We start from the raw sequence: 11436 nt of genomic DNA on the forward strand, positions 1-11436 counted from the left end.
GTGAACATTTGAGCTCAATCGGTCATCAAAGTTGCGAGATAATAATGAAAGAAAAATAACCCTTCTCACACGAAGTTGTGTGCGTTTAGATGGTTGATTTCGAGACCTCCAGTTCTAAACTTGAGGTCTCGAAATCAATTTCGTTGAAAATTACATCTTTCTCGAAAACTATGGCACTTCAGAGGGAGCCGTTTCTCACAATGTGTTATACTATCAACCTCTCCCCATTACTTGTAATCAAGAAAGGTTTTATGATAATAATTATTTTCAGAAATTACCAATAGTGTCCACTGCCTTTAATGTGCAAATAATGTTGAATAAATAGTCAGACGGAATGTGCCCTTTTTAAGTAAATTAATTATTGCTAATAAAAGAGACCACGTAAACTAAATAAATTGAGAATCATGTAGGAAATCCCTTTCAAGTGGATATTATTTTTTTTATTCAGAAATCGCGCGTTCAAACACCAAAGTGCGCGAGAAACAATACAGTTACTGATTCTTAAAAACTCTAAGTGTAAACAAATTTACAATGAAAGTGTGAAACCATTCCGGAGAACTTGATAACTAGTAATGTACACTGTCGAAGAATCTATTGTCGACAAATCATTATTTAAAAAAAAAGTGAAAATCTTAGACAGAAACTCTTCCTGAATAAATTACGTGGAAATGGGCTCCCATGATTTACATTTCTGCTATACGGACGTCCACCTCCGCATATCATTATTATTACCACAGGAAATGAAACTTTAAAATTGTAAAAATGAGTGCAAATTTGCATTGAATAATTTGTTTTTTTAAATTCTTCTGATTATACGCAACTCGACTTCCTGTCATCATTTTCTACCATCTCCCACAAAACTTTGAAAAGAAATTAACTATATACACCGTCAAATTTATCCAGACGTTACGTGAATTGATAAAGGCGGTCAACATGAGCCTAAAAGAAGACGAGCAAACTTTGATGGGAAAATCTGGCTTGTAAAAATATGGATTTTTATAACCATTAGTTTCTATAAGCAGTATGACAAAGCTATAATTAGTTTTAATTTTTTCTGTATACTCTGGCGCAGAGTCCTATTTATTTTAAAGAATGTTTGTGTGAAAGTATTTACTAAACAAATGTCACAACGCGAAGCATGAGCGGCGCCCTTTTAAAGCAACAAGAAGAGGGCGCCCTTCAAGCAGCCATACCAAGCCAATACTCAGTTAAGTTAAATGGGGGCGCCTCTAACTTTATCGAGAGATGAAATTTGTTAGCGAGTTGACATTCACGTGACATCTGAATAACAGTAAATTTATTATTTATATATACACAGAAATCAATTATTATTATTAAATGTACCAAACATTTTAACACAAACTACTTGCTCTCGCTGACTCTGAAATATTCCGGGTTTAAATTATTAAAATTTTTAAAACAGTCGCAGTGTAGTTTTGATCACAATCTAGGAATTTAGTGATTAAATAAAACAGATAAAATGATTTGTAACTTTTGAAAACAATAACTGGGTACCGTAGCGGTATTTGTCTGCCCTTTATTCTACCTTAAACTGTTAGAAAATATCACACATTAAAGAAGTGCATCTTTGAGCACAAGAATAAATCACTCCACCATCATAAGACATTTCAAACGAACACTTTTTAAAATGGCCGATCATAAAAACGGAAGACTCCGTAAAGTTTGATGGTCCGCGCAAACTCGACCACTGTGGCTGGCTTGTTGTCATGGCTTGTCCAATCAGCAGTCCAATACAATGACATGACGTCACTTGTCGGCCATTATTAAAAACGCCCTCTATTGGTGACGATTTTGTTTACCCGATCTTCCGAGGGTGGTGGAACACATAGACACATCGTCCAACCCGTCAGCTGTCGCACACAACAAGACAGAATGAATGGATACAACAAGATGAGGCGGTATGACAGGGGCTGTTGGGAAGAACTTCATTTTGATGTCATCATTGTAACAAACTCTGTGGAAAAAAGGAAAATAATTACATTGAAAAATATCAGTACAGTGTTTGGGTAAAATGCCGTTAGTTTACGATTAAAAGGCTAACATTGTCGACGGATTGGGCACTTTAATGCGTTTGTTATTAAGTGAATATGTTTGTAAAGTTCAAAAGTAGGACACAATGATTTATACAAATATCCCTCAAATATCCAACCCCAAGCCCAGATCATGTCTAATTCGAAAAAATTCACCTTTCGCTGGTATTTTGCCAGAGTAAGGTTGGCAAAACATTTTTGATCTTGTTGTGCCTTAAAAGGATTAAAGAAATACAGTTGCATCAAAAACTGGAAAAGAATGTACTGAGACGAAACATGTTTCTTTTTAGTGCAAATCAAAATCATCCGTCTGTCCTTTCAAAATCTATACCTTCAAAGTTGACCTGGCCGTCTCCATCAATGTCTGCTTCTCGGATCATCTCATCAACCTCTTCATCTGTCAGCTTCTCACCAAGATTGGTCATCACGTGACGGAGCTCAGCAGCACTGCACATAAAACAGTTAGAACTCGTTTACTATACCTATCGGATATGGTCTGATCTCGAAAAACCCCACTCATTTGGTGATATTCATTATTTTCATAACAACTTGCTGTTCTTTTTTATAGATTCTGTTTTGGCTCTTTCTATTTATAACACTCCTACAGAAAGAGGTAACAGTGTCAAGCAAGGATTTTGTGAAAGGGTGTCCAAATTTGCTGGAAGTTACTTAACAACTGGGTGTTTAAATTGTTCACTTGCAATACATTCACACGTAAATGACAGATACAACTAGGGTGTCCAAAAGACACATATACACACCTTTGGCTGGCACTACGGTGTCAGTCCGACGAAGCATGTATCACTTAATAAGTCAATATTAATTTGTAGATTCTTTAAAAAGGATAATCAATTACTCACGCGAACGAGCCCAGAAAAGGCTAGCAAATGTATCTAGATTATTATTATCTACCCCATTAGTTACAACTCAGCTGTTACTCATTGACATCGTCAGTGTTTCGTGCATTTTGCTGATTGGTCAACGAAAAAAAGAATATGAAATAAAATGGCGAACATGAACCGTTTGATTGTTTTATATAAATGTAGGTGTTAACAATACTAACTTCTGAAAATTTCGTGTTTTTGAGATATTGCCGAAAATCCGGAGCGATTTCCGCAATCTGGGCATTCAAACATTTATCTTTTAGATTACCACATTTACTTCCAAGTGATATTTTTCAAAATGCTTCATACTATATTGAAAGCTGATGTCTGCTTATAACGAAAGGTTTCCATTGCCATAGCAAGAGTAAGAGTGATTACCAAATGCATAGCCTAGTGAACATGTGAACTTCGTTTACAATAAGTGTGACCTTGTACTTTCTTTGGGTATTCAGGCAGGCAAAATACTGCACAGGTCATGAAAGCAAAACATTGAAAAGTTTTGAGATGTGCCCCTTTAATCATATCAAAAATTGATAAGAATTAGACAGTGCAACCTCCATAAAATATAAGATTTTATGTTTTCTTCCATTAGGCTGTGTACAAATTGTGCCTGCAGGGACTCCAGGGAGCTCTTTTGTAAACATGTTATGTCACAGGTCACGTCGTCTATACCTTCCCTTTAAATAAAATATGTTTTGTTTTCAATAGTGTGAATGAACGTCCAGTTGTGGATATGTCTTTTGAAATGTATGTTTCAATGTGTCCTACTTCTAAATCCACCGAAGGGATTTATTTTGGCCGAATGAAACTAAACCACAATCTCATCAAGATGAGGGGAAAAACAAAAAAAATCCAACGAAGATGGTTGTGCGACGTGAGGAATGTGCTACTGCGCATTATGATTAACAGGCATGGCTCTAAGGCGCACGTGTTACACATCATAATGAACTCAAAATTGTCTTGGTTTTTTTCTTCTTATCTCTTTCAGTGATGTATGAGTGAGATTAAGTTGTCAATCGTATCATTTCGTAGGGAACAGGTGACGATGAAGGTTTCTGGTATTCGCATTTGGCAGAATGAATTTATCATCTTCAGCATATTTGTTGGACTTGGTCCTGTCAAATATAGTGCAGAAGCATAGAAGCTTTCTTGATTCTTATCATTGTTTGAGTTCTTTTTGTTATTACTATCTGTTCTAAGATTTGTTAATTTGTCAGTATTTTCAAATCCAAATCCCGACATGATGTGCTTTCTGGACTTTCACTGTAAAAATGTATACAGCGAAATTACATTTGTTTTTAATTTTTACTGAAATGTTTCTGCTAAATGACAACAATTTTGGGAAAAAACATGTTTGTTTTACCATTCGTAAAAAGGGACACACCCTTTTAGAACGTGATTTCCGTAATAATGTTTTAATTATAAAGTTGGATCATTATTTCATTTGCAGTCTCTATTCAAAGTTACCCCCCCCCCCCCATTGTCCTTATACTGTTATTATACCCCTAGCCAATTCCATTAAACTGTGCCCGTTTTAGCACTAACTCATCTGTGAAATTAACATCATTAACATTAAGGGTGGGAATTAAACATGGAAATCAAACCGAGAGCTCTCTCTCTCTATTCATATCCCTCTGTGCTCATGCTGCGTTTTGTACCTTGTGTACGCTTTGACGGATAGTGCCGTCAGCCAAATTGCACTCAATCGAGGCATAGGGGAGGGAAGACTACCTCCATGATCGAGGTAATCATGAAACTCTACTGCAGGGTGCAAATTCAAGTCAAATCTGTAGCACCATATTCAACACATGCTTGGTATGCATGTAAATATTGCGTTATCGATTCTAAAATTATGTGTAAAAAAAACTGTAAAAAAAACTGCTGAGGTTTAGGGGTTGCCCACATCCTCCCCACAAGTAAATAAACAGTGTATAATGATTTTGCTATGCCATTCTCTCTTAATTTATGATATTTCCTTCTAAAAACGTGGCGAGGACGGTGCTGTCTGTTCGTTTCCTACCATTGAATGTAAGAAAACAACATGTAAATCTTGTTTGTGTATAGTGGAACTTTCTGACAATAATTAAAATGAATAACAACATTGAGTTATTATGTATTGAACTGTTAAAGGTTAAAACTGTTGGTTGAATAGTAATGCCTGGTGGCTAGTTTGTTTGCATGGTTAGCGATTGATTGGTTGATTTTTTCCCCCCGATCGATTGGTAACATTTTGGTGGATGGGTGGTGACCTGCTGGCCCAAATTGCATGCTTAAGCACAACAAGTGTCTGAGCACATTAACGTTTTGTTTACCGAATAAGGTTACCAACCAAACAACAATGTCACGTGTACAATTTGTGATTGGTATCCTGCTCATTTCTGCTAAGCAGAATTTTTTTAAGCAGCTCTATGAAATTGGGCCCATAACTGGGTTCCCTGCATGCTCCCCATCACATGCCCTTCGATGCACGCGTTGGTAGTGTTTGGAAAGATGACTGATAAGTTGATTAACCGAATGATTTATCAATTTATCGATTTTATAGGAGTTTGTAAATACCTGATGAAACCGTTTCCATCCTTGTCAAAGACTCTGAAGGCTTCCCTGATCTCCTCCTCACTGTCTGTGTCTTTCATCTTACGCGCCATCATCGTCAAGAACTCGGGGAAATCGATCTCGCCGTTACCTGAGGCAAGTAAACAACATTGTTTTCACTCCATGTTATAAAAAATATAAAAATATATAAATGAATATCTCTGAAGCATCGTCATGTTTCTTGGGTCTAAAAGGAAGAAAATTTACCATCAGCATCGACCTCATTGATCATGTCCTGCAGCTCAGCCTCGGTGGGATTCTGACCCAGTGATCTCATGACTGTTCCAAGCTCCTTGGTGGTGATGGTGCCGTCGCCATCCTTGTCGAATAGCGAGAAAGCCTCCTTGAACTCTGCAAATTAAACATTGTGACGATTGTTAATTTTGGTTTTTACCCATATACACCGATGTGTGTTAGCACTGTGTCGTCAGTACTTTCCCGAGCTCTTTGAAAACAAATCACAGGCAAATTACTCTAGTGGGATTCGAACCCACAACCTTTGCATCTAGAGCAGTGTCTTACCAACTAGTGATGATTTTTTTTATAGAAGAATTGAACAACACAAATTGTGGGCGTATATATATCAGGTTCTGGTGCTTAATTTGTTTGAGTGCTTTTCCACAGGTCGGTTGTTTTAAAGTGTTTTTTTATAAACAAGTTGATATGATCAAATACATTCTTTAAAAAATCAATTACCATATACCTTTAAAAGTTTTAATTTTCACTCAACAATGCATATCATATACATTTCTTGAATTTCTTCACTCTTGCGTTGAATAGTCTGAATTCGTTGACATATAACTTCTTCTAGTAAGTTTGTTTGTTTGTTTGTTTGTTTGTTTGTTTGTTTGTTTGTTTGTTTGTTTGTTTGTTTGTTTGTTTGTCTGTTTGTCTGTTTGTTTGGTTTTTGAAGATGAAGTACAACTCTATATTTAGTCAATCCTTCTGCAAGCATTGCTAATACCATCCCATGTCTTTATTATGTCAACTTAACCAAAATCCTCGGATAATTCCCAGTGCCTTAAACCATCTCCTGTGATTATTTCCGCCCGATTGATCCATCCCTTGTGCAAACAGTCGAGGCTGATTATAACTTATAGGTCTCATATTAAAGGGGACTTCCCCTCCAACATGATCATGATGAAGATTCCATATAAGGGCATGCGTGGAGCACGCATTATCTGCATGGTTTCAGTATGCTTGGTGTTAAAAAGTAACATAATTAATGCAGTAGTAATTCACCATGAATAAGATCATTATGCAATTTCTCGGGTTTTCAAGAAATAACAATTTTTGTGTGAAATAACTGTTGTTTTTCACCGTATTCATTTTGTAATGTTGATTGGTTAACTTGTATTACAAACTTTACATACAGAAAGTGACATTCTGAAGACTTCTACTGGAGATAATTATGAACGGCAGTGCAAGCCAAAATACACTCACATTACATCCACGGGGAACCGGCCGGAGCCGATTTGACGTACAGACACCCATATAAGGTGAACAGCCTTTCTTTTCGGTGCATGTATTGAACAGATGTTATGAAAGGATTGCACTCATTCAAACCATCTCGTTTTTTTATAAATCTATGAAAAATATGTTCAGAGTTCTAGAATTACAGCGTACTATCATAGTCTTTTATAATCATATGATATTGGTTTTGAAGAGTATTATGGACTTTTTGTAGGACAAAAACCACAATGTCCACAGAATTACACTAAACTTACACAGTTTGAAGACAATGATAGTACAAAGCTTCCCTGAAAATATTACTTGCTGAGGTGCTGTAGTTTTTGAGAAATGAGTAACACGTTGTCTAGAAAATAATTTTCGTCTCAGTGATCACGAGACGAAAGTTATTTTAGCAAGTAAAAACGTATTTTCATGACATTGTTTTACTCATTTCTCACAAACTATACAGCACCTCAGTAACTGCTATAAGGTATGCTTTTTCTACTATCATTAATAATAATAATAATAATAATAATAATAATAAACATTTATATAGCGCCAAATCCATTAAAAATGCTCCCAGGCGCTTTACAACAACAAAACATTTTAACCACAAAAACTAAATAATTAAAAGATCCAAAAATAAAATCCATAAAGTATGATCATAAAACAACATTATCTTCATGTTTAATGTAAATCTGTGGACATTGTGTTTTGTGTTACAAAAAGTACCCATATCCTTTAAGAGAGTACACTTATTACCTAACATCAACTAACCCAACCTTTACAAATTCATCAAAATCGTTGGTTAAGTTTTCGACCTGACTGACAGTATATTTTATTTTGTTGGATATTTTGTGCACAATCATCGTTCGGCAAATTCAACTTGAAACAAGAATTGTATGTCGTGGCAAATTATCATTTATCTGGCAGCACTTCCTCTTTACGGGAGTCATTTTCCGGGACATGTGATATCAAGTTTTAATCTTTCAAATTGGAAAACAAAGATTCCACCTATTATTATTTCTTCAAACATCACTAATGACCATTAACATCAAGGTTGTTTCTGTTTTTTTAAATGTATAAATTGGCCTATTTAGATCTATCTTTCAGATAATTTGTTTTAAAACTTATTATTTTCTTCGAATATCACTAATGAAGCACATTTAACCTCAAGGTTATTTCTTTATCTCTTTGTTCTTAATTGTATACATTTGCCTATTTATAACCTACTCATAATAAGTCTTGCCCTGAAAAGCGAAGATGAAATCAAAGACAATTTCCTTGAAGATGAGTTATCTAGCATTACAGAGGACTCCCATGACGATAGAACGAAAAATAAGAAAAAAAAGACTCGGGGGCAAAAATCGTGAACGAATTTAACCGATAGTCGCAGATATGCAGTGCCGTGAAAATCCTATTCAGTCGTCAGTTTTCACTATATAATAGGTTTATGCATAAGTCATTGACTGTAAATTATTTAAAGGAATTTTGAAAAAAAATTTGTATTGGGGCGGGCTAACATTGACTGCCTTTTGGATGTATTGTAGGATTGATAGAGTTGACTGACAAAACAGTTAGAAACAGTGTTCATGTTTTGTGTGATCAACGATGAAATATAAACCTATGACAATTTAGGCTTAATCATAGGCCTAATAGGAAGAAATCGTGTGAAAGCATGCACAATGTTCAGCATGTCAACACATTGTCCTTATTTTTTGTTGCAACAACCGAAATCAGCTGTTGCGTTTTTAATATTTAGTTAAGTACATTTTTTTCAAATAATATAACAAATTCATTTCAGAGGGAAATATTTCACAGAATTTTTTTTTAAGTATGAACTTTACAATCAGTGAGCTTTAATTTTAAAATTAAATAATGGCGTTTTTATCCCTACCAATCCTGTATACCTTTAATAAATATGCGATAAAAATCAACCTGTGAAACAGGTCATCATTTATGTTGATCATACACAGAAGGCATCCCTTAACGGCTCATATGTTGTTACGGAGTTTTGGTATTCAGATCATCATGGTGGCTGAATTCTTCACACAGTTATCAAAATGGTATATTGTTTGGTGACATAATTTCTCGTTATGGTTTTGGTATATGGAAATTATTCAGATTTCAAAAGATAGTACAGTCAACAATTTTTTTCAAAAGGCAAAAAAAGGAAATAAACTACAGCATTTTGTAGTTATCAAAACGTGATTAAATCCAACCTGAAATCACTAATGGTAAGGTTCACATCTGGTATCAATCCTCCAGAGAAATCAGTCTGTGTCAAAATACTGTCATAGGTTGGGAAAATAGTTTTGTATAGACCATCCGATGGTTAATCTGATGTCCATAATTGAAACAGTATGCAACATGTACAAACGTCTGTTCGATAGATCCCTGAGAAAAAATATCAACATAAATATCGTTGTTTGCACCAAGACGGGATCAAATAATGTATACGAACTAATTTGCTTCTTTAATGCAATAAACCTTTGTGATGTAAAAATACCAATCCCCCTCCGAATGAATTGAATTATGTGATATTTAAAGTTGGCATGTTTAATTCGTAAATGTATATATAAATATGCATATATTTGTAAAAATGAAAACTTTCATTTCACAGAAACAGTAATAAAAATAACCAGCTGCAAAAATTATTGCTGTATGACTCAATAATCGAAAGCAATCATTTTTACATTTGCAAAACCGGTCTCTATCATTTCCAAACATGGCAATCACAATAAAACGAATATCTGGGTCACATCAAATAATTATCATTTTTTACAAACTCAGTATTCCCGAATTCCCAATAAAATATGCCAATGTGCCTGTAGTCTTTCACATTTTTCTTACGACATGCAGTAATTGCTTAAACAAACTTCACTTACCAGCAATCTGCTCTTCACTAAGTTGTTCCGCCTGCCAAATTAATGAAAGAAAAAGAAAATAGCAACAACCGATGATTAAAAAACCTCACTATAAATCGTGATTAAAATACAAACATCAAATAAAAAGCTGAAAAAAGTTTGAAATATAGCCAATTTATCTCAAAAATTGTTTCCAAAAGATGATTTTTCCCCTGCTATTACCAAATGAAAACCCTGAACTTACCATTGATGTAGAAAGCAAATTTTCCCAGCCAAGGTCAGTGACGGAAGAAAAGACGTGTCGGCGATGTTTCCCGGGGTTGGTTTAGAAGTAAAGTGCGCACTGGCTCGTACGCGTTCGTACACTGACTCACTCCATTGGAATCCCAACTTTTCAAAGCACGTCAGACATGTGGTTCATGCGGCGATGGTCGCCTCAAGATTGGCCATTTCCACCCAGCGTACACCCGCCATAAAAAGAAAACCAATACACTCAGAGATAGGCTATATGGGAACCCCCACAACTCCAGCACGTTGAAACTATTATAAATATTATAAGAGATTGTTCTATGATATCCTCGAAATTCAGATTAGGTATGATTCGCTTTTCCTCATGAAACGCCTCATTAGTTGTGCTAAAAAATCGATATTGCCGTCGCTGCATATAGATACACCTTTCACTACCTTCGGACCAATATCATGCGGGACATATATATTTTTTCTTTTATTAAAGGCTCCCTCAGAAATTAAAATGTACTATTTTTTCAAGTTGTTGGATGACATTATGAAGCAGGAGCTTTGCGATTTGGTTACCGATGCCGTGTACATTTTATACCCTGCCAATTAAAAACTGCTGAATTCTTTAATTACGGTGATGGCAACTCTTTGAATAGAGTTTGGCAATTGCCCAATTATTTTGCCTCCTTGGTTTTTTTTGTCACTCGAATTGGACTCCCGTGAAGTTTAAATTTAGAAAGAAGTTGCACTTGTTGACAATTTCAGCTAGACAGCGGAATGCTATCTTTAGGCCTAATTAATTCATGAACAATTTCTTGAATTGTTTCGGGAGATTTTCTATAAAAAAACTGTGAGGGAAAACAATATGAATGTCCATGAAATACAAATATACCAACGTATTAATCTTCAAAACCACAACATATATGATTATGTTTGTGTCTTTCCAAAATGTTTACAAGGCTAATTTTTCATATAATATTCATATTTATACCAAATTGTATAATCGCAAGTGTAATTTCTATGGGTAGACCATGGTGAATAGTTCCAACTTGTGGGCTAAAGTGGTACATATAATAATATTCAACAAATTTGCAATTTTACTTTTCTACTATTTAAATAATGCTTCAAATAAGACATTATTTGAAGAAGCCAAGTTATTCTCCATCTCTTTCATGAACTGTTGAATAATATACACTGGAAGCATGAACCGATCTCGCTAAGTAGAAGTGCGGTTCCCTTTAAGGGTGCAATGCGTCTTGCTACCCCGCTGTAAGATATGCGCAGAAGGGCATGCGCACTAGCCAGTCTGCAGCGGTATCCCAAACTCCATTGACGTCAATTTGATATCTTTAT

General features: G+C 35.3%; 1 protein-coding gene across 1 annotated transcript; it reads right to left on the minus strand.

The window, feature by feature from the left end:
• Positions 1-418: 418 nt before the first annotated feature.
• Positions 419-10461, minus strand: LOC117307218 (calmodulin-like). The gene is made up of 6 exons (XM_033791909.1): positions 10091-10461; positions 9868-9898; positions 5735-5878; positions 5492-5618; positions 2383-2498; positions 419-1975 (listed from the first exon to the last, which is right to left on the minus strand). The coding sequence occupies exons 1-6, from the start codon at positions 10091-10093 to the stop codon at positions 1947-1949; spliced, it is 450 nt and encodes a 149-aa protein (XP_033647800.1). The 5' UTR covers positions 10094-10461; the 3' UTR covers positions 419-1946.
• Positions 10462-11436: the final 975 nt, after the last annotated feature.

Source organism: Asterias rubens, chromosome 1, assembly GCF_902459465.1.
Source record: "Asterias rubens chromosome 1, eAstRub1.3, whole genome shotgun sequence".
Lineage (NCBI taxonomy): Eukaryota > Metazoa > Echinodermata > Asteroidea > Forcipulatida > Asteriidae > Asterias > Asterias rubens.